Consider the following 24,571-nt stretch of genomic DNA (forward strand, 5'->3'; position numbering starts at 1 on the left):
ACTCATAAAAACGGGGCGGGACTTCCGGGGTGGGTTGCTGGGTTACCCGGTGCGGAAGGGCCCGACCCGGCCCGGTCGGAAACAAAGCGGGCGGCGGTGCAGCGGGCCCGGTATGGCGGCGCGGTGGGCCCGGCTCCGTGTCTGGCTGCTCCTGCATCTTCTGCCGCAGGTGAATGGGAGTCCCTTGGGCCCAACGTCTCGGGCGGGGAGGGGGAGCCCTGCTGGGATGTAGGGGGTAACAACCGGGCAGAGAGCGATCACGGGCAAAGCCGGGCGCTGGCCCGACGCTGGTGGCAGGCCCTGGCCGGGTCTGTGGTGCTGGTGTTTCTCGGTCTGAGAGCCGCCTTTCGTAGCTAGTAACGGCGCGGAGCAGAGCCTGGGCTGCCGGCAGCAGCGGGAGGGTGCCGCAGCCCGCCGGAGGGGAGGGGAGGGGGGGGCCGGGCCGCCCGCCCGCGGGGTGCCAGGGACCGAGCTGCGGCCTGCTCTTTCTGGAGGAAAAGCGTCGTTCGGGCGGCTGGCTGAGCCCCAAACTCTGTGTTGTGTGTCCTCCGCGATTTAACAGTACTTACATGTATACGTTGGAGTTTGTGGTTTGTTTTGGTGGTTGGGGTTTTTTTGGGGGGTGGGTGGGTGCTGAGTTTTTCGGGGTTTTTTCCCCCACCATGGTTAATGGCATATTCCTTGTAGTTCTTAAAACGTGGTTCTGTCGGGCCAGGAGCCTGCTTCCAGGCAGCCCTTCGGGAAGGGCGTGCAGGCCAGAGGTTGGGGTTGAGATTCTCGCAGCAGGGATGGCTCTTGGCTTTGGGTTCATCCTGACTGACAAACTCACTCTGAGAAAGCAGCCAGCAGAGAAGAAAGGGGATTTCTGCTGAACCGGACCCCATAGCCTGTCTTGAGTCTCGTGTTCTCATTGCTTACAATACTAGTAAGTTTTGTGTGATAAACTTTTAAGGGTGTGACAAACTAGGCATGCAATCTTGATACAGGAGAGAGTGGATTTCTAGTCATTGAATGGTACATAGGTTTTTGCCTTTTAAGTTCACATGTTTTGTATTCTGAAAATGTTGAAGTGTCATTTAAAGTTCTTAACTGTTTATTAGGTCATTTGGAGGGTACTATGTCTTCTTGAGTATTGTTGGTGTAACATCTTAACATAACAGTCTAATTTTTCCCTCCTACTCTTTACTGATATCTTGCCAGTGATTTTCAGTTACGGAATGGTCTTGTTGCCAGTTAACTACTACTTTTTTATTTCTGCATCATCCCCTTTTTTCCTCTTCCTCTATCATCTTTTCCTGTGTCATCCCTTCCTTATTTCCCACATGCCCTGTGCATTTTGGCATCTCTATTAATACTTCAAGTGGACTGGTAGTGCCAGCATAGGCCCAACAAATTAATACCATTTAAGAATGGGTCAAGGACTCGCACAGAGTCATTTTGATCCATCAGCTTGGAAAAGGTGAGCACATCACAGTGTGGAAGGACAGCAGGTGAGATAGTCCACTCGGAGATCTTGGCTTCAGCTCCATGCATTGCAGCATACTTCCTTTCTGTAACAAGTCATTTAATTTGTTTGTGCAGTGGAATAGTGTTACCATGCTTGAGCAAGCTTTGTACAGGCTGACCAGAGTGCTGAAACAGTCCTGCTGCAGCAGCAAAAAGCGAACATACTGCGTGCTTCTAATATGTTTCTGTTAGCCAAGCTGGCTCATTTAAAATGTTTTGAATACCTTGTATTTTGCAATACTTCTACATCTCTTGTACTTGCACTTGTCAGTATGGTTTTAGATAGTACATCATCCTCGGCTTGAGGCAGAGAGGAGTGCTCTGATGCACTTGTACTACCGTGGTACACCAGTCACTGATGGATGGGGTTATTCTGGGGGACAAAGCTGACAGTTCTCACAATGAGCTGGTTTGTCCATTTGCTGTGCACCAGCTGTACTCATTATCAATGGTTTACTCTTGTCTTGGTGCTGCTGGGCGTATTTGGAATATATCTTGGTCTCCTTTCATGAGATAGGATAATAGGATTTTGGGTTTCTTCCCTGAGGCAGGGAGAGGTAGTATCTGCAAACAGCTTGGCTAGTGAAGCATGGCTCTTGCAAATCTGGGTCCTCATTTGGAAACACCTAAAGAGGGGTGTGATCTTACAGATCCAAGTACAATCTGCACTTAGATCTTGCCTTGGTATCTGAGTCTTGACTTTTCATTTCCCTTCCCTCTCATTCTGACCACTCCTCCATGGCATTGCTTACCTCTTGGTTGTCCTGTAACGATCGCAGATATACATGACTTTTAGTCCTTTGACTAACGAAGAGTATAGAAACATGATCTGCAGTGAGCATGTTGGACCTAGCTGGTTTTCGCTATAGTGGCTTTCAGCAGAATATTGACTTGAGATGATGGTTTCTATATTTAAAATCAGAGTGCCCTATGAGGTAGGTCTGAAGAGTTGAAAAGACTGTCTGAAATTCTGGATTAGGGTGGTGATTGACGATTTCGTCTCATGGAATTGCTGCATTGTGAATATGAAACTCTCCACTGTATGGTGCTTGTTGAAGGAGAGTTTTCTTTGCGTGCTATTGATGGTCTCCAAACTGATTGATGCAGTTCATAGGAAAGAATGCATCCCAGCTCTTGGGAACTCTGTGTCTTGCATGATACATACTGTAAGAGTAGGCATAGCTTCTTCATTCCTTCTTCAAGGAACACAGCTCCTAGTGTCTGTTAAATCTCTGAGGTTCAGGTGACCAAATCAGCTGATAGAGCTAATGAAAGTGGAAAAAGTGTATGGGGTGTCCGGGTGAGTTTGGGGACAGAGGCAGGGAGGAACGAACAAGAATGAGCCACCGGGTTGGCTCAGTCACTCACGTTCCAGTTTCTTGAAATGTGGGTGAGCTTAATTCTTCCTCTCCACCTTCTTCCATTATTTAACTTGCAAGCCCCAGTGCTTGTCTCTGAGCTACATTAATTCACAACATGACAAAAAAACCTCACTCAGCAAAAAGCTGGGTGTGTTCTGCTCTTTAAATGCATTAAGTAAACCATGGAAGGGTCTGATGAGGTTCAGAGCAAACAAGCGTGCTCTTCTAATGCCACAGACTACTCGATTGGTTCAGTTGCCTGTTAAGCTGTGCCGTCAGACTCTGCGCTTCTGTCGTGTGCAAACGTTTTCGTCGTTTTGCAGCTTTTATATAAACCGCTTCACTTTGTGTTAATTATACAACAGTCTTCATAAAGCTATGATTCTAGCAGGTTTCCTGCTTTGCAGAGGTCTTGCTTGTACCATTGTTGAATATGGATGCCTGACTGGAAACAATATTTAAATAGAAATACTCTCTCCTTACTCATCTAGGGAAACTAGATAGTTCCGTACTTAAGTGGGAGAAGTTACTTCTGCTGTGTGAGGCCAGGAAGGCCATTCCCTTTGAAGCTTGTTGTAGTGCTTTCTAAATCATGTGTACTGTAAGAAGCAAGTATCATAAAACACCTTGTTGTCACAACAGCTGTTGTTTTTCCGTCAGTGTTTGAAAAAGGTTGGGCTTGATATCCAAACGCTTGGAAAAGAGCCCTTGGGGGTTGTAGGAACATTGTGTAGGATCTGCACAGGAGATTTCATTTCCTCATGGGTTAGTCTAGGATACGGACTGATCTCTAGGAACTAAGAAACATCATAAATGTTGCCACCATCCCAGTGCATCAGCTGCACTGCTTTGAACTTACTTTTGTTGTCTGATACCTAGTGACATAAATAAAAACAAAACAGGAAGCATCAAAGCCCTCTGGTACTGAAACAAGAAACTCTGATGTCTGTGGCTCCGCTTAGGTGGGAGGATAAGAACAAACTTGTAGCAGCTCTTAACAGACTTCAAAACTATGCTTTGATGCTTTGTAAAATGTCTGTTAATCCACATTCTCTGTGGACTCCATTCTTCATGGGCTTTCTAAAACTCTGCACATCCTCTTCTGCTTTTAGCCCTGCTCATATTCCTTTTAATGCCTCTCATCCTTGATTTTTACTTGGCTTTTGGCACACAAAAACATAGCTTCTAAAATGTTTTGAGACTTCACATTAGGAACCTTTTACTCCCTTAATAGTTCATTAAAGGGCATCCACTAAGTTGCTCAAAAAGCATAATTGTGTATTACTGTCTTCAGTGTGCCATTTGGGGATTATTATTGAGTTCCAGTAATGGTTATCTAAATAGAAATGTAGCAACACACCGTATACTTATTTGCTTGATTTTAAAGATGCGTATCTTAAAAATGTAAAACTTTTAACTGTACAGGTTGATTGTTTCTCAAATGCATAAAGCTGTTCAACTTACAGGTAGTTAGCTCCTGCAAAACTGAAGATTTTGGAGGCAGTTGTACATGCAATATTCAAAACTGTGCTACTTCATTTTTTTTTTAAGCCTAGTCAGATCCTGTAACAATAAGCAGGAAGCACTTTTGTTCTGGTCTTTTGTCTGTGTCTGTCTTTGGATCTCTGTGGCTTGTTACTCTTGAAAGTAAAATTCAAGATAATAATAATGGATTATTTTTCAATACTTCTTCCTTTTGTTGAAATGGGTTTAGGTGCTATGGTTGGATAGCTAAGATATGAGTTAAAAAGCCCACTGTGGCAAATAGCTGGAGTTTTTTGCTAAACACAGGGAAGGGAAGGAGGGGAGGAAATATTTAAAAGAACAGAGCTCATCTTGAAGAATAAGACGATTGGTGAATTAACACTGTAATAAGGAAGTGTTTGCTAGTGCCTGCTCGTGATGACCAGTCAGCCCATGCTAGCCCCTAGGTCTTTTGATTTTGCTGGGAAATGGCCTGATACAATCTGATATAACCAAAATAATGAGGAAATTATTATGTTTGCTATGTGTTATTGTGCAGGGATGGGAAGCTGAAAATATTTGTGTTAAAAGGAGCACTTGTGGTTAGAACACTTAGCTGAATAAACAGACTACATACACCGTATCACAACTGAGAAGCTGCCTTAAACTGGTATACTTTGCTGCATGTTACTATGTTTACTTTTCTCTGCAGTCCTTCTTCTCTTTCTCCAAATTCCTACAGGATCTGGGTTCTGCTACTTCAGTTTCCTGGAGTTCTTCAGGAGAATTGTGAAGTTTCCATGATTAAGCCAACTAGGATTATTCTTGCTACCATGGGCTGCTCCCAGTGCGGAGACAGCTGCAGTAAAGGCTGATGTAGCTCCAACCTGAAGCCAGGCTGCATATCAACTTGAAATAACATACCATAAGTATACCTTGATTAGGTGAAGACTCAGGCTTCATGTGGAGTCTTTTTCAGTTTTTTGGGTTTGGGTTTGGGGTTTTTTTGTGTACCTTTTGAAGCTCTGAGGAATTAGTAATAGTTTTAAGAGAGCTTTGAGTGAAGTATGGTAGGCCAGGTTGTTATGTTTGAAGCCCGGTCTGTGACTAACTGTGTATGATGTGTGCACACAGCTTTGGGTGTAGTGTTCCTGGTTCTTCAGCTCAGGACTGCAGCCTGGGCTGTAATTCGGTGTAGAGTTCAGATGGTCCTTCTACTGCAACTCATCTCTGTTCCAGAGGCTGAACATCAAGTTAAAGGTGACCTAATTATTCAAGTTGAGGGATCTTACCTATAAACAACTGGAGTGAAGCTGTCACGTTCTTCCCACCCCTCAGTGTGACAGGGAAGAGGAAGAAGACTAAAAGCCAGAAAACTTGTGGGTTGGGATAAAAATTGTTTAATAAGCAAAGGAGACATAGAAAGAAAGAAAGCAAAACAAGTGATGCAAAGACAAATCACTCACCACCTCCCACAGGCAGACAGTGCCTAGCCAGTTCCTGAGCAAAAGACGGCTAACCTCCTTAAAAAAAAAAGCCTCTTTTCACTTTTCGTTGCTGAAGCACGACACTACATGGCATGGAGTATCTCTTTGTTTAGTCATCTGCCTGGTCGTGCCCCCTCCCAACCTCTTGTGCACCCCCCCATCTAGTCACTGGAGGGGACAGAGTGAGCAACAGAGAAGGCTTTGACACTGTGCAAACACTATTCAGCAATAGCGAAGACATTAGTTGATCAGCATTGTTTTGGCCACAAATCTAAAACACAGCACCACACCAGCTGCTGTGAAGAAAATTAACTCCATCCCACCCAGACCCAGTACAGGCATGTAATTATAACTCTTAGATATGTAATCTTCACTACTTGTAGCAAATATTGTTGGAGATTTGACAGCAGTGACTGCTGGTCACTGAAGCAGTGAAAAGTATATGCAGTGCGTAGTTTTGAGAATCTACGTGTGCTACCTAGGACGTAAAAAGAGAGCCAATGATGCTGTGGGGTCTTTGTCAGACCTACAGCAAAGGTGTCCAAGCCTGAGTTTTTGAGCGATGTGAATCTGGAAGTGATCATTACTTCAGACTGTACTTTCAGGAGTTAGTAGGGGCCAAGCCTCTTATTCTAGCTCTCTTTATCTGTTCTGCAGTAGTCCAGCTTTTTTCTATTGCTTTGGTTATATACATATATGCACCGTTCCAGCTGTGGTGTTTGGGGTGGTTTTGTTGGTTTGTGTTTTGGTTTCTTTTTAACATCCAGTAACATTCAGTGAGATTTCAATTGATTCTTTGACCAGTTCCTGTATAGGAGGGAATCTAAGGTATCTGAAGTCTTTGTTTGAAATATGATGGAAATAATAACAAATTCCACTGTACTCCCTGCACAGATACTGAAACTTTATGGAATCTTTTGTTAAAGATTTTCTTTAAAATACAAAGCAGACTAGTCAACAGCAAATTATGCCCATCACTTCTGCTATTTCACGTGACCTAAAAGTCTTGTAGTGAAATTCTTGTTATGTTTTCAGGTGTACTGTGAGTATGGGATGGTACACGTCCTTTCAGAGAAGGGGAGCAGCAAAGGAAAAGACTACTGTATCCTCTTCAACTCTCAGTGGGCCCATTTGCCACATGATCTTGGTAAAGCTGTAAGTACCTAGCCAAGCAATGACAGAATAATGTATTAAAAAGTGCCTTTGTTACAGGGAAACTTCTAATTTCTAACTTGGATTAGCAGAATTTGAAGTAACTACTTTGTTTGCTAAAACAAAGTTACTACTTTGTTAATCTTTTAATCTAAGATCACCCTAGGCAGTGCTATGATGGCAATATTCTTTTCCAAGCAGCATGCAGAGGTAATGACTATTTCTGGCTCAAAAACAAACATCTTTTGCACAACATGATCAATTAATTGAAAATGGCACTTTCCAGTGGTTGGAAAGGAGTTTTTTTATGTCAGTATAATAAAAAAATACCATGTGGCCTTGCTAATCTACTGAACTGTGACCTTTAGTGCTTTCTCAGTGGTTCATAGGTCTGCCAGTTGTAAGAATAAGTAGTCACAAACTGTGTCAAGCTTTTGCTGCATTATCCAAAGCCATATGAGCTGACAACTGAGTCAATTCTTCTTTCTATTCGGTGAGAAAAACTTACAGTCACTGAATGATGAAATCAGCAAATCCACTTTGAATGAGCTACTAATTGGGGAAGATAAGGGGTAGTTTACTGGTACTCTGTTCATTTTAATCATTGTATTCCTTAATCTACCGATTGAGTGCTAATGTTCCTTATCAATGTATAATCAAGTCTTAATTACTCCCTAGATACATAGATAGCTCAGATGCCGCAGCTGCCTTTGCCTTGTGTAGACTCAGCTAAAACTCTTGCACTTGACTCTGTAACATGAAGTCAGCACATGTAGACGGTACATGTGTACTGTGTACCCTTTGCTTCAACAGCAGAAGTGGGAACGCAGAAATGCATGGAGCTGGTTTGAGAGGCTTAGGGTCTCGTTCAACTGGATCCCGGCAGGCTTCCCATGGAGTCTCTGTCATTCTAGACTCTAGGATTTGTGAGAGCTGGGGACCGTACTGTAGATATCTTGTTTCAACCAGTCTCATAAAAATTGACTGGAGATATATTTCAGTAGCTCTGCAGAAGCTAATATAGTCCAGAATAGCTTGCACTGAACAGAAACTGAAGTACTCGAGGGGTTCTGATCTGCCTTCCACAGAGCACTTAGGTTGCCTATGCTATATCCCTTGCCTATCCCTGTTTCCTTCCTCAGCTTTCCCTTTGCCTTTTTTGACATTCTCCCTCCTTCCCCTTCAGTATTCCAGCAGTACAATTTTTTAACTGAGGTGATGCAATGCACCAACCTGAGCTCACTCTGCATTTTTTTCTTATCATAGAACTGATAAGCTTTCCTGAAACCTAGATAACCAGGAACTGTGTGTAGGGACATTTTACTGTCTCTAAAGTAGGAGCCAAGTTGGAGACAGCTGTTTTCTGAACAAGCTTGGGACTACTGACAGCTTGACCCTTACCTTTCCCTCCTAAAACAGTAGAGTCAGTTATACAGGTATTTGATATTGTATCACATACCTATGGATTTCTAATTACAAAGTGTTACATGTGGCAGCTTTTCAGGTTAAAACTTTACCCTGACACTTCTCAAACCTAACAATTCAACTCCTAGCAAGAGTGAGGCTGTGACTTGCTTCTGTTAGCGTGGCTCGCACCAAGAATCAGTTATTTGGTAGACAACTGCATTTTTCAGGTAACTTGCAAATAACAATTAGCATCTTTGCCCAGTTCTGTTTAGGTTTTGTTGCAAGGACCAATTTGTACCGTTGTTATTTCTAAAACCTTGAAGTGTCTTTGGGCTGTTCCTCTGTAAACATACCAGAGTAGATGTCTTTGGGTCTGAGGAGGGCCAAAACTAAGGAATTGGGGCAGCCCTGCAACATCTCTGAATTGCAAGTAGTTAGAGAAACAGCTTAGAATCCTGTATCGAGGTGCTTAGGATCCAAAATCTCAGCTAACTGCATGTGGTTGGTTTCAAAATGGAAGTTTATTTTTGTCGCCTATGCTTTTATACTTTGCTTCAGCCTGTGTGTACGTTTCTAGCTGTTCATACCCTACATCATCTCAGCCTGCCCCTCTGTGCCACCCTAGCAAGTATAACACTTTGCTGTACTCCTACATCCTGGATGCGTGCATCAGAAGAGCAACAGTGCTGAAGAAAACAAATGCAAGTGCAGATCGTAACCCAAATTTTATTACCAGCAGAATTCTGTACAATAAGGTGAAACAAGGCAGGACCCTACATAATAGAGAAGGCAGCACTGTTTCAATTTTCAAGTTTCTCTGAGAATCCTCTATTACTCCATTACTTGAAAATTCTAAATTATCCTTTAGAAAAACTCTGTGGTTTCTGCTCTTGACTTCTTCTGTAATTTTATTTTATATATATGTATTTAACTAATTTCTTTCTTTTCAGTCACTCTTGCAACTGCAGGACCAGACAGCATCTGTTTTGTGTTCTCCTTCTGATGTACCTGATGGGGGATTTAATAATCAAATCCCCATGGTGATGCGAGGGAATTGCACCTTCTATGAGAAAGTGAGGCTTGCTCAGATAAATGGAGCTCGTGGGCTGCTGATTGTTAGTAGAGAGAGACTGGTAAGTCCTTTTCTCTCTTTCTGTATTGCTGATAATCGTCTGATGTTAGATATTGTCTTCAGTGCTCACTGCTGGGATTTGATACTCCTTTTTAAAATAAATAATATATGTGTGTGTGTGTTTATGTGTGTATGTACATTGCATAGCTATGTATGGAAATGATACATCTGAAGGAAGGATTAATGAAACAAGAAGAGGTGCTCATTTAAGTAGGAAGAGTGTGCATAGAGCCCATGTAATGTTCAAGTCAAGAGCTCAGAATTATCCTTATGTTGTATGAAATACTGGAATCAAAGAAGGACGTTGGTTTTTTAACTCGTACTACTACCATCAATGAAATCTAGAGTACTGAGACCATCACCAGTATATGTCTTGTAAAATTAGTAGTATTGAATACTGTAGTCAATGCTAGAGGCACACATCAGTCGTAAAACTATGACCCTGATGTGCAAAAGGTACTGCTCGCAGCTTGGTTGCTGCATTTTGCTGTTGTAGTCTTTAATGACTTATGTTTTACTGGAAACAGGCATACATTTTGACTTTGAGTTTTTGCTGTCGTTATGTTCCTTTCTAGAAAATTTCCAAATTGCCAGAAGCAGAATTTGCAACTTTAACCCTTTTGAAGTAGTAGAAACATTTTCAGAAATGAATATATTTTTACCTGGTCTGAACTGTCTTTCAGGTTCCTCCTGGGGGTAACAGAAGTCAATATGAGGAGATTGATATTCCTGTGGCTCTGCTCAGCTATACTGATATGTTAGATATTGGCAAGGTAAACTCGATACTAAATGCTATAATTTATATTAAATGTATATTATATTATTAAATGAGCTGCTGCTCAACAGTATTTGAAGTGCATCTTAAGAGCTTTGAATCTGTAGAGAGTTGTACTCATGAAGATCGCATTATTATGTTTCTTTTTAAAAAAATGCAAATCTCTTGGGAGGTTATTTCTCATCTTCAGAATACAATCAAAATGGAGCCTGGTGCTGGAAATAAATATCACTAATAGTAGAGCCAACAGATTGCTCTTAAGTATCTCTAATAAAGCTTGATTCTGAGGTTGTTTAGTGAAAACTAAATAACTGAACCTTTGCTAAGGTAGTGTTTTGGAAGTTCTTCATAACTTGTACTTACCTCCACAGAGTTTCGGCAGCTCAGTGAAAGGGGCGATGTATGCGCCAAATGAGCCCGTGCTAGACTATAACATGGTGATTATATTTGTCATGGCTGTGGGGACTGTTGCAATTGGAGGCTACTGGGCAGGAAGCAGAGATGTGAAAAAGTGAGTAACTGGAAAGTAGTATGTCGGTTTTCTTGTATTTTTCACAGAAAAAAAGATACACGGTATTTGTCCAAAGATCACCTGGTAGTTCTGCTAATGAGGTTTGGAGACTGTCTATATAACCAGAGTGGGGAAAATGCTGATGTGACATTTGAAAGGCCCCGAGGCTTGTTTTGGCTCTGTCACTGTATGAAATTATTAGAGTACAATTTGCTTGTAGAGTGTTTTAGTATTTTGCCTTGTCAAAAAGCCAAACATTTGAAAAACTCAGAAGGAAAATTGGATAGTAGTAGGCTTCCTATTTGGGCTTGTGCAAAAATTCACCGTAAAAATTTTCTGGGGAAAAAAATTGTTCTTACTAGTATTGTGCAAAATAATCTGATTAGATGGCTAACATATGTTTATTATGAATCTTTTACTGAAATTTTACAGTTACTTTTTGCCAGTAAATGGAGTTGGGCAGAGGAGGTCATCTGTGTCACGCTTATTTCTAACAGTTATTTTATTTACACAACCTGACTTCAGGATTTCGTCTAAAGTCAGCAAATTATTCTGCAGTAATTTTCAGGATTCTGTTGAGTTCTTAGTGAATGAAAAATAGTACTCTTGATAAACTAGTGCAGCAATTACCGTTTTATGCGTTGTGTTATATCTGATGTTCATACATACATGTAAAATGTGAAGTTCCACTGACTTGAATGGAAATCAGTGCAGGCATTGGTGTCGTGTCATGTTTTGCAACCCCGTGTAGTTCTTGCTGAAGATTCAGTGCCCTTTTATATTTTGTTGCAGAAGGAATGGACTGATTATAGCCATGTTACTCTTTCAGGCGGTACATGAAGCACAAACGTGATGATGGGGCAGAGAAACATGATGATGAAACGGTTGATGTGACTCCAATAATGATCTGTGTATTTGTAGTGATGTGCTGCTCAATGCTGGTCCTCCTTTATTTCTTCTATGACCACTTAGGTACTCTTAAAGTTGTATTTGTATTGATACATCTTCAGTATCACAAGGCTGCCATCATTTAAAGAGCATTTTTACTGTGAAAATAATCATGAAATGGCTGTCTTCTGCCATGTTTCTTCATCCCAATATGATTTAAAACCCTGTAAGAAAACCCACTGAGTAGATTTCTATACCTCCTTTTAGTGAGGTTGGATTGGGTGATCATAGAGCTTCTTTCAAACATTAAAGCCTATTAAGTAGATACAGACTTAATGTCTTCCACCTTTTATTTTTGTCAAAGGTGTTTTCAAACGTATACTTGTCTTTCTATTGCTGTTCAAACTGAAGTTGAGTTACTGATCCAGGATCAATTTTTTTTAATCTTTATAAAGATGGTAAATTTCTACTGATCACTTATCAAATTGATTGACAAAAGAACATGAGAGCCTAATGCACTGGAACTTCCATCCTCATATTTCTGAGGAAGTTATGAAAGGTGCATCCCATCTGTATTAATTCATTTTGCTACTGAGTGATTTTAAAAAGAGTTCCCTTATAATGCTCATGTATATTCATAATGAGAAGATAAACACTTCACCATAAATTACCTTTTAGGGTTGTGATTTAATGACTTACTGTAAGAATATTAGCACAGAGGTTTTGATGTGTTGAAGAAGCTATTGCATAAAGTACACCTGAGTAAAATGAGCTAGAATTAGATACTTAAAGAGCATAAATCTAATCAACAATCATTTGAAGTCTCTGAATTTAACTTTCACTGGTGAAATGTAGGCCTTATTTTTCATTCATGCTTTTTGATTGTCTGTTCTTTGTTCAGCTGGGATATGAAAACAAGCATCTCTTACTTTATCCTACTTGAACTTACTACTTTTTCTTTCTCAGTCTATGTTATCATAGGAATATTCTGCCTGGCTGCCTCAATTGGTCTTTACAGTTGTCTGTCTCCCTTTGTAAGAAGATTCCCCTTGGGAAAGTGTAGGTATGTGGCAACTTTAAAACTTTTAATAGGCAAAATTACTTTTTTATGATGTTGGATAGGCGTGGGATTTACAAAGTGGTTTCATGCTTTAAAATGTTTATAAGGAGGAGGGTAACTACATAGACAATTGTAGCTTTGGTGTGTTTCATTTTCAGAATCCCAGACAACAACTTGCCTTATTTTCACAAGCGTCCACAGGTCCGGATGTTGCTGTTGGCACTATTTTGTATCTCTGTCAGCATAGTCTGGGGAATCTTCAGAAACGAAGATCAGTAAGTGTATATTTTAGTTTCTGTGCTAGAAATTGTAATATGCTTTATAGTGTAAGTAACTGACATCTGTAGAAGCCTAAACATCCAGAATTTAGGAGTGACAGGACAGAAACTAGAGACTTGGGCAGAAATTCTTAGTTATTCCTTATGTACTTCATCTTTGTCTTGTTGGTTTAAGTTACAGAAAAGCATCTCTTGTTAAGCTTGAATCTCTCTCAGTCCCAGTCCGTATTCTGATCTCTCTGGCTTAAGAAAGCTTTTCAGAAGTAGTATGGAAAGTTGGACGCAAGTTGTCTAACTTATTTCTTCAGGTGATGGTCTGCATGTGCATTTGCTCAGAGAGAATAAGAGCTGTGAAGATTGTCAGATCTTTAGTTTCTCTCAACTCTCTGGTATGAGTAATTCTCTGTGTCCAGTTATAGCATGTTCTTACCACTCTTATTAGAGGGTTTTTTTGGGTTGTTTTTTTTTGTTTGTTTCGGTTTTCTTACCCCTTACCTCACTCCCAGATGCTCCAGTTTCCCCATATATACATGATGTCTTCATCATTTTGGTCCCTCTATCAGGGATTCTGTGTTGAAACTGAAATGCTGGCTTGTGTTTCTGCTGATGGTACCAAAGATGTCTTGCTTGTGCCTTGAATGCCTGTTATTGCATTTGTGGGGTCCATTTTCTGTGTTAAGTCTGTTGATCATTCACTGACAGAACTCCTAAATCCAGGAAACATAAACTCTGAAACACCTTTTAGAGATATAAATGTCAGACTGAGCAGTAAAGAAGTACTATAGAGCTATTCCTACCTGGGATATTTAGCACTAGAAATCCATTTTCTGTGTCAAAGCTGGAGTGAACCTGAGTATCTCCTGAACAAGCTCCATCAGTAAGTGCTAAGGTATCGATCACAACAGGATAATCTCTCATCTGCATCTAGACCTTAGTGATTTTAGGGAAACCTTAGTGTTTCGTATCTCAAATCCTACTTCTCTTTGATTCTAGCAATTGAGAGTAAAGCAAAGAGCCTTGGTACTTCTATACCTAACTTGTAAACACAATCAAGAGGCAGCCCCAACTGTAGGCTTCCCTCAGCACACAAGGGTGTATGCACATATGCAGGCCAAAGGACCCCAGCACTTCTTATTTTGGTACCCACTGCCTTTGTTCAGCCTGTTTTCAATCCACCTGTCTGCTCATCTAGCCTATACTTCATCAGTTTCTCTGAGGAGCTTACGGGAGATTCTCAGTGGAAAGCCTTACTGAAGTCTAGGTAGACAATATCCCCACTGCTCTTTCCTCATCTACCAAACCAGTCATTTCATTGTAGAAGGTTATCAGGTTGATCAAGCACAGCTTCACATTCACGAGTCTGTGCTGACACCAGTGGTGATTTCAAGTAAGTACTTTTAATAATTTTTTTTTTTTGTCCCAAGCAGGTCCTTAGTGAGGACAAGGCTTGGTCTGACTTTCCTACTTTCCTGCAAAAATGTTACTCTCCTCTTTCTTTAGGTGGGCCTGGGTTCTGCAAGATGCTTTGGGAATTGCTTTCTGTCTTTACATGTTGAAAACAATTCGCCTGCCTACATTTAAGGTATGAAAGTTGAACAGATGTAAAAAGAGGATGTTTGCCTGTATATAGCTGAACAGAGGAACGACTTATAATGGAGTACATTGTCTTGGAAATGCACTTCCATTCATATGTAGCTTGCAAGAGAGGGATGCATTGAGTATAATGTAGACCAGTAAGTGGTATGTGATTGTTGTGCGTGGTCTTTGGTAACTTAAAGTTCTGTAGAGTGTTGACTACTAGTAAATCACACACTCGCTTGTGGGGTTTTTTATTATGGTTGGGGTTTTTGGTTTTGTTTTTGTTTTCAAATTTGACACACAATTGATGCATCATTCTGGTGTTTTTTTCAAATCTAGGCAGCTTTTCAAACTCCGTTTCAATTTATCTTCACCTATAAATTTGTTTCCCTGTACAGATTGGCCAAAGTAATGTGGATACTGTTTCAAGCTGTGCCTAGCATCCTCCAGAGAAAATGCAGAACTTCTTAATATTTCCTAACAAATTGAAACTGCACCATTTCCAGATTTTACGTGATAAAGAATTTTAGGGACTAACATGTAATTTTGTGTCTAAGAATTACTTTCTTTTATATGGTGCATGTGAGACCAAATTCCTCCATCTAAATTTTGAGGAATTAAGAAAAGTATGTGGATGACTTGTTTTAGTCTTTGTTAGCTTTTGCCTTGAATAGTCTTAAGTTGCTAATTATTCTTTGCTGTTTATTAATGCATAGTATGTAAATACCAAGTATCTTGTCTCTTCCTTCAGGGTTGTACCTTGCTCCTCCTGGTTCTTTTTGTGTATGATGTATTCTTTGTATTTATCACACCTTTTCTAACAAAGGTAAGTAAAAGTATTTCTCTAGTGCCCGCTGCTCACAGAGCAAAGTGTAATGACCTGTTTCTCTGTGTGTTCCTAAATGATCCCAGACCTGCTGAGTGAAGTGCTGATTGACAATTTTCCCTTTTTTTCTTTAGACTGGGGAGAGTATAATGGTGGAGGTGGCTGCAGGCCCATCGGATTCTGCCACTCATGAAAAGGTACTGTATGTAGTCTAAAAATGTGTGTCATGGTTTAATCCAGCTAGCAGCTAAAACAACCACGCAGCTGTTCACTTACTGCCCCCTGCCCCTACTGGTATGGGGGAGAGAATTGAAAAGCGAAAAAAAAAAGTATGACCTGTGAGTTGAGATAAAGACAGTTTAATAGGACAGAAAAGGAAGATTAATAATAATAATAGAATATACAAAACGAGTGATGAACAGCACAATTTCTCACCACCTGAAGCTGATGCTCAGCTGGTTCCTGAGCTGCCCCACCTCCTGGCCAACCCTCGGTTCTATACAGAACATGACGTCATATGGTATGGAATATCCCTGTGGCTGGCTTGGGTCAGCTGTCCTGGCTGTGTCCCCACCTCGCCTTCTCGTTGGCAGGCCTGTATGAAAAGCTGAGAAGGCCTTGACTGCTTGGCAGCAACTAAAACATCAGTGTGTTGTCAACATTATTCTCTTCCTAAATCTGAAATATAGCACTATACCAGCTGCTAGGAAGAAAATTAACTCTATCCCTGCAGAAACCAGGACAATATGGCACTAACTTCCAGCTATTACACTTTTAACTCTAAAATTCAAATACCACAAAGCTGAAGTGGAGATGCAGTCTGAAAAGAATTTAATGTGGAATTAAGCACTCCTGAGCTCTCTGGAAAACACCAAACACAGAGATCAAAGCAGACTTTTAGTGGTTCAACACAACAGCTTTGGTCTTCCTTTATCTTGCTTTAAAAGGGTTTCAGTATAAGGAAGCTGGTTAGCTCAGCTTCACAAAAACATGTGACCACACTTGTAAATATAACTTATTGCTAATGAAGCATATCCATTTTTACCTAAAGAGATAAAACATATGATCAGTCTGTCTCTTCCCTCTCCTCCCCTGTTTTGATAATTGCTTTATGAAAACCTGAGGCTGTAGGCAAAGGAGAAAAATGTGAACTGGAAACAGAAAGAAAACAGCAGCCAGTATTCAGTGGTTCTGTACCGTGTGACAGCAGCCAGCTGTACGCACAGAGCTGCACAAGATGATGTGGCTGACTCGGGGAGGAAAGTACGTGAGATGTAGCAGATGGTGAGATTCAGTGTGCAAAACAAATAAGAAATGAATCTGTAGGAAAACTGGGTTTATTAATTTAAGGATGTTTGGTCTCTTTTCAGCAACGCATGTAGTACTGTTGCATGGGAAAATAGTTTGCAGGATGAACTACGAGTGGATCAATCCATACTAATTTCTTTAACTTATTATGTTCTTGTCTTTTGTACCCTTTAGTTTCAGTTTTATGCACAGAATGAATTATATAAAACAATAATGATAGTATAAGTAGATAAAATTATTCTGGCACTAACAGAAGAAAAAATTAAAAAGAAAATAAAGTTTCTTTAATGTACTGTATTAAAGAGAATACATGTTTGCAATTAACCTTGCCATACTGTGCCTCAACATTGCGAATTATGTAATAAATAGGAACACTTGGGGGGGAAGTCCAAGTCTTTACTCTTTTGAGACTTTTATTGTAACCAGTAGAATGAAATATAAATAGTTATTTCTTATGCATGTGGCAGCTTACCTACATTTTTTTATGTAGCAGAGTTGATACCCTATTGTATGTGAGGACTTTGAAATTAATACAGTGTTTTGAGATGTCTGTCATGCAGAGTTTTCTTGGCTGGTTTTTTTAAAAAGTATTTCATCACTCCTATGTTAAATACATTCCGTTAGTTGTCTGTAATATTAATAAAAGATTTTAAACATAAGGATCTATAACGTTTAAAAACCCACATTTGCTCTATTTGAAGTCTGCTGTTTCAGTACAACAGAAACAAGTTCTGGTAGATTGTGTCAGTACGTAGAGAAAACAGCTTTTCATAAAGCATACGTCTCTCCCATTCTAAGCTCCCAATGGTCCTGAAGGTTCCGCGACTGAACTCCTCACCATTGGCTCTGTGTGACAGGCCTTTTTCTCTCCTAGGATTTGGAGACATTTTAGTTCCAGGTATTTCTTGTTTCGCACGTTATGAATTTTACTTGTTGCACTGTCATATTAGTTTTTTCCTCTTGTACTTCTGCTTCAAGTGGGAAGTTTGATTTGACTTCTGTAAATCTGATAAATTTGTGAGTATACCTTTTATGTTGTTTTTTTTCTGCACTAATCGCTTTTTCCATAAGAAATTAAATGCACATTAATCTTATGGTTCAGTTTCAGGTGCAGTGGTGTCAAGAAATGTAGGGAAATCTCAAGAGCTGATTTAGCAACTAATTTTATAGTATAAGACATCTTTAGTAGTGTGGTGAGAAAGGAAATTATTTGTCCATTTGCACATGATTTGAGTACACACATAAGTGACCACTCAAAACTTCATAATTTTGTTAGTCACACAACATCCAGTGTTTCTACCAGACCTTCTCTCAGATTTGACTTTAGGTAGTATGTAGAAGTATGTCTGGCACCGCTGCAGGTGAAAACAAGTATGCATCTTCTGGCTTTCAGAATTAATCTGAGAAACCATTTGCTTATTTTCTGGTATGTAGGGAAATATGAACTGTCATCCCTGTCAGGATCCTCTCTTCCCCTCAACCTATAACAGGCATAGTTATTAACCATAAATTACTACTGTCTTTAGTAGGAGCTGGAAGGGATGAACTTACCCGTATTCTTGTTGTGAACGCTGTATTTTGACAACTGTTTGTTAGGGTAGGGATGATGTTTTGTATCTAGGATCTGGGTATTTTATGTTAATTTTATTACTAGAGTGCTTCTGTTGTACTGGGCTTGTATTATCATAAAACTGAATGATGCTGTCACAGTACTTGAACACCAGGGTGCCCCAGTAAGTGTTGAAGGGGGAAAAAAAAAAAATCTTAACAGTTCCTAGAAAATGTGATGGTTTTGTATATCTTAATGTGTGACTGGATTGAAAGCCTATTGTAATTGTTCTTTCCTTTCCTAGGCTTACTGGTAGCCTATTGCCATAGATTTGATATTCAGGTGCAGTCGTCCAGAGTCTATTTTGTAGCCTGCACAATAGGTACGTATAACAGTGACTCTTGAACACAATACCTGTAGGAGTTACTGCCTTTAAAAGCATGCCATCAATCTCATCTGACATAGTTTGGTTTTTTATTCTTCTCCTTTTATTATTAAACAGAAGTATTTTAGCAGAGTGCTTTTGAGGCTAGACCTTCCATCACCAAGTTATCTGATGTCATTTTCCTGAGCTGTTTAGCCTATGTATAAGGGGAGCTTCTTGTTACCGTGGTTTGTCTCACTACAACCCTTACATCTACACTATCTTTATCCATGCTTAGCTACTCATTCTGGTTTCTTGATTCATGAATCTTGGAGTTTATTGCATATGAGAATTCAGGTTTAGGGATATCTTCCTTTGACCTTTTTCATAACTTTTTGTGTATTCTAAAAATCCATGACCTATGATGCAACAAATTGTGTTATGATGGCTATAACACCTCTAAATTAGTTTTCTTCTTTGGTTTGTAGAATCCACAGCATTACATGCCATGGACTTAAAGACGACTGATGAATAGGATCTCACAGATTTCTCTTGGCTTTGTTACAAAGTATCTATGCTAGCCAAGACCTTAGATGTTTGCAGTTAATGTCATGAAAAAAATTCATTTAAAAATTGCTCTAGAAATTATTTTGAAAAAATATCTAGGCTCTTGGAGACTTACAGCAGGATTAGAGATGCTTATATTTCCATTTACCAAATCTTAAATAATTTCCTCTTGTATATACTTAAATGAAACTGTTGTCTTACCTGGTACTTTCAAAATATGTTTACAGAAACTAATAGGAACATGTTGTATCAATGAAGAGTCAGCAGTGTAGTATTGCAGCAATGAAAACTAACCACATACATGGCTGTGTTAGCAAGATTGAGTCAGCAGCATGAGACAAGTAATTATTCCTCTCAGTCTGGCAGTTAAGACTGAGTCTTAACCAGAACCAGGATCCCTGGAACAAGACAGACATTGACATACTGGAGTAAATCCAGTGGAGGCCATCAAGATGGCTGCGGGCTGGAGCACGTGATTTTAAAAGTAGAGATGGCAAAGAAGAGATTCTACCTCAGCTACCTAATGTGAGGATGCAGAGAAGACAGAGACAGCCTGTTCTTATAGGTGCGCAGGGATAAGATGTGAGGCAATGGACTTTAAGTCACAAGAAAAGATATTTCAACTAGATATAAGGAACTCTCACTAATAACATAATGTGCTCTGAAAAAAAATAATTTTGAAGAACTATAAAACATTATTGATTATGCTAATCATAGAACCATTTGGGTTGGAAAAGACCCTTAAGATGGAGTCCAACTGTAAACCTAGCACTGCCAAGCCCACCCCTAACCCATGTCCCCAAGCACCACATCAACACAGCTTTTCAATCCCCCCAGGGCTGGTGAGTCAGCCACTTCCCTGGGCAGCCTGTTCCAGGGACTGACAACCCTTTGGGGGAAGACATTTTTCCTTATCTCCAGTCTAAACCTCCCCTGGTGCAACTTGAGGCCGTTTCTTCTTGTCCTATCGCTTGTTACTAGGGAGAAGAGACTGACCCCCACCTGGCTGCACCCTCCTTTCAGGGAGTTGTAGAGAGCCATCAGGTCTCCCCTCAGCCTCTTTCTCCAGACAAACAACCCCAGGTCCCTCAGCCGCTCCTCACAGGACTTGTGCTCCAGACCCTTCACCAGCTTCCTTGCTCTTCTTTGACGCATTCCAAGACCTATATGTCTGTCTTCATCTGGTTCCTGAATAAAAATCAGTTGGATTTAGCTTCATTGTTCTGAAAATGTAATTGAAAATAATTACAATATGAGATGCTAGCTGCTTCTGTTCTACTTAATAATTTTTGCAGAATATATGCAGAAATTAAATAGAAAGTAATAACAAATTATAACATACAGCGGGCTTTTTTTTTTTTTTTTTTTAGTGGTGTTGTAGGATAGTAAGAAACAGCCAAAGCCGAGCCAAACAAGAAGCACGTGTTGTAGCGGTCAAAATAATTGTATCTGTTGAATTCATAAATACAATATGAGGTGCAATACTTAATTTGTTTATCTTGCCTTTTTCAGACTGCTTAAGGTAATGATTTTATTGCACAGTATGGACTAGGCTAATCACACTACTTTCACAACATGTTGTTATCAATAGGAAAACTGTAGTATCTCTGTTAAGTAAAACACTATTCCAAATTTACATTGTGTATATAATGCTTGTGTCTAAAGAGGCCTGAAAAAACTCTGGAGATGTTGTTTTACGTATTACTTGAAAAAAGTTCCTGTTAGAATGCTCCTCTAGCTAATTACTTAGTTGTTCTTCAGCAGAGCTATATGTGAATAACTGGGTTTTGCTGGTTTTGTTTCCTTCCAGCCTATGGCATAGGCCTTCTTGTGACCTTTGTTGCCTTGGCATTGATGCAGATGGGCCAGCCCGCTCTCCTCTACTTGGTGCCCTGTACTCTTCTCACAAGCTTCCTTGTGGCTCTTTGGAGAAAGGAGCTTGCAATGTTCTGGACGGGCAGCGGCTTTGCGGTGAATACCAGTTTGATATGAGTGTCTTCAAGAAATACTAATATTATAAAAACCTAACTAGAATTAAAGTTGAGTAAAATATTGCAGTATTATCAAACAAAACCAAAGATTTTTGTTTTGCTTGATTGTTTGCTTTTTTACATTTTTTGCCTCAGTAAGGTTTTCTTTTTTAATGTTTCTGGCTACTTAAAGTGGCTAGTGTACAGTAAAGTAGACCTTGTTTATCCTTGATTCTGCCATAATTTTACTGGTTTGATCTCTGAAATTATTATTATTATTAGTAGTAGTTTTATAACATTATATAAAATATATCCTTAAAATATTTTTCTTCATATTTTTTCATAGCCTACTGCTTATGAAGGTAGAAATCTAGTTCAATATAGTAAATTATTACTTGTTTCACTGTGGTACCTGTGAAATTAATTTGATTCCAAAAGGAATAATTTTTATCATGATGCATGATTATGGATTTTGAATAATTACTTGAAGGGCAAAGCTATCAAGATAAAGGTTTCCCCAGTGAGTTTTATTCAACTATTTGTGATAACCTTCACAACTTTCCTCTAGACAACTGAATTGTTGGAAAAATATTTGAGGTAATCTGAAATTTAATGAAAAAGTTACCAATTGTTGTACATTGATAGTAAAGGTGGGGAAAAACAAGAGAGTGACGAAGTGCCAAAGTGCTGTTTGTCTGCTCCCACGTAATCAGCGGAGCGCATCTGAAATCGGTGAGGAACGATCAGACAGAAAACAATTAAACACATTTCTGAAAGAAAAATCTCCTTGTGTACTATAAAACACGAAGACAGGATAACTGTATGCATGTGTCCACTACTGGAGAATGATAACGGAGATGATGGACCTCTAATCTTCTTTTTGTATGACCATCATTCCTGATAACTGGACACAGTAATTCTTGCTTTCCATCATTCTGACTGTGATCTTTCATTTACAGAAAGACCTACCTCAGCCTCCCTTGGTGATAGCTCCTGTCAACTGCCCTGAGCTTCCCAAAGATAGCAAGGTACCAGCCTCTCAACAAGACACAGAGCAAATGACCAATCCTACCCTCCACGTGAAGAATCTGCATGGCCCCATCTCAGCTGCAGAGGAGCTGGCTGATACCAACGCAAAGACGGACCAGTCAGAAATTTCTATTGCACAGAGTGAAGAACCAGCTGCTCAGAATAAGGGTGACCTTGAAAGCAAATGCCTAAATGCAGAGCAAAAACAGCTGGAATAAACAATGTGATAAGAACTCCTTATTTTCCTTCACAAACATATCCATATAAAACCAGTATGTATTTAGGACTGGTTTAGTAGTGTTTGCATTCATTGAGGAACCTCACTGGGAGTCTGATCATCAAATCCAACGACGAATGTTCTGCCTCCAGCTTCAGTACAGCTATACACTTCAAACATCTTTCTGAAATATGGTGCTCTACAAGGGTTCTGATGTATGGATTTCAATGATCATTTTATTAGTGAATGCCTTTGACCATTTTCATTATACCAGGGTAGTATTAAGAGTTTTTATTTACACAGTACTCTGTGCTTGTGTGGCTATTTTGCTGCTTTAGCATAGCGTAGATTAACATGGAGGAAAAGCATTGAACAAGTCTGCTACAATGCTTCGTTGAAAGAAACAAGATAGGTTTTTAGCACTTTCCCTATTGTCATCTTTTACTTTTCCCTACTTGTCAAAGCCATTGATACAAGGGAATGCTTTAGTATAAACTGACATTCAGGAAATGCAGAGAATGGTTAAATTACCAGCCTCTGAAAGGATTTATACTACCGTGGTGCATTAAATGCATCTCTTAACTTTTTTTGTCTTTTGTTTTTACTTCCAGGTACCTGGGTTGGCTACTAGTCTAGCTTAAGAGGCAGCATGAATGGAGCTGCAGGAAGCTTTCTAAGCACTTGTATGAATTCTAGGGGCTGTCTCTGAAAATAAACAGTGTTTGTCACAGAACACTGTCTGGAAGCAAAAGCATATTAAGAATGTTTAATGTTTTAGAAATAAAATACAGGCCAAATCAGTAAGAAAATAGGTGGTAGCACTATACTAACCGTAATAGGCAGTATTGTCACTGGGAAAATGTTGAAGTAAAGCAGTAAAAGTCGATATGTTTGGGTTTTTGAGCTTCTGCTTGTTATTTGTTTAAGGAATACAATTGTGATTTCTAATTCTGAAGAAAATAATCTGGTGTTTTCATTCCCAAGGGAGCACATATGGTGCTATAGTCAGTTACAATACAAAGCTACTTGCTGCTCAGTAACTAATCAACTGCCTCAGTCATGTTTTCTCTCTGTCCCAAGAGTAGCCAAAGCATGGCCTGTCAGGTTCTGGAATGAGGCTGTGATCTAGCCTATTATTTCGTACCTCTTGCTACATGACATTGTGAAGGACTAAATTTGATAATTTAAAACTTTCTGGGGTGCAGCTGGTCTCACTTTATATTCCTGAAATTGTGCATTTTCCTGTATAAGGTGATTGAGGTTTTTTTATGCATCAACTTTAGTACACATAGAGGGATGATGTGATTTGCATATTATTCCATCTAAGAACATTTGGCTTTATCAAAGGTGTCTGTTCTACGCTTCAGTTGCGATCCCAGAAAGCCTCAAACACTAAAACTGAAATAGAAAATGGAAGTATTCTAGGATCCTAGAATATGATTCCAAATTGCATGGAAGAAATACTCTTCAGAGTACTGAGAGCCCAAAATGTCATTTGCAAAAGTGTCATCACAGTGACAATGTGATCCGAGACAATGCTTTTAAATTAAGAGTCTCCAGTTGGCATGTTGAGTTGGATTCTGAAGGGCTCTCTTTTAATGTCTGTCTGTTAAATTTCAGCCATTGTCTTTTTGGCTAGGTCTTTAAAAAGCTTGCCCTCTGCTTTTTTTGGATGATAACTTCTGGTTTTTTCTCTGTTTCACATTGGGTGGATATTATTCTTTCTCTAGAATGTAAAAGGCTTTTTGTAAAACCACACTACAGCTTCAGAGTTTTACCAGCTTCTGCTTAAAGCCTCACACCCTGACTGCTAAGTTGATTTAATGGTGAGTTTCTTGAAAGGCTTCCTGAGTCCAAAGGCCTGTGCTACATTTAATTTACAAACCACCTTAATGGAAGATAGTACTACTAAAGAGATCTGTTTTTCAATCATCTCTTTAACGGACTATGCTACTTTTGCCAGCAGTGATCTGAACCAATTATTACTAATGAAAAGCAACAGAGACATTTTACTGAAAACTTCAGCCAGCTGGATTATGCCTTAATTTAAGCCATTGTATAAGTATGTATATTAAATTAAGAAAACAATCTTGTGTTTAAATAATGAACTTGACAAATAGCAAGAAAACAAGTTTGGAGAAT

The 24,571-nt window shown here is 39.6% G+C and overlaps 1 protein-coding gene across 2 annotated transcripts; it reads left to right on the plus strand.

The window, feature by feature from the left end:
• The first annotated feature begins 6 nt into the window (after positions 1–6).
• On the plus strand, positions 7–24,571 carry SPPL2B (signal peptide peptidase like 2B). Of its 2 annotated transcripts, none has more exons than XM_075736177.1 (15): positions 7–169; positions 6,854–6,973; positions 9,328–9,510; positions 10,193–10,282; positions 10,656–10,795; positions 11,625–11,767; positions 12,650–12,746; positions 12,902–13,018; positions 14,522–14,603; positions 15,351–15,425; positions 15,560–15,622; positions 17,532–17,631; positions 18,587–18,664; positions 21,024–21,184; positions 22,143–24,571. In XM_075736177.1, exons 1-15 carry the CDS (start codon positions 113–115, stop codon positions 22,428–22,430), a joined length of 1,794 nt encoding a protein of 597 aa, XP_075592292.1. In that variant the 5' UTR covers positions 7–112; the 3' UTR covers positions 22,431–24,571. The 2 variants fall into 2 exon arrangements, with proteins under 2 accessions (XP_075592292.1, XP_075592293.1); XM_075736178.1 differs by having other exon boundaries at positions 25–169; positions 21,024–21,252.

The sequence above is a fragment of the Balearica regulorum genome, chromosome 26 (genome assembly GCF_011004875.1).
Source record: "Balearica regulorum gibbericeps isolate bBalReg1 chromosome 26, bBalReg1.pri, whole genome shotgun sequence".
Lineage (NCBI taxonomy): Eukaryota > Metazoa > Chordata > Aves > Gruiformes > Gruidae > Balearica > Balearica regulorum.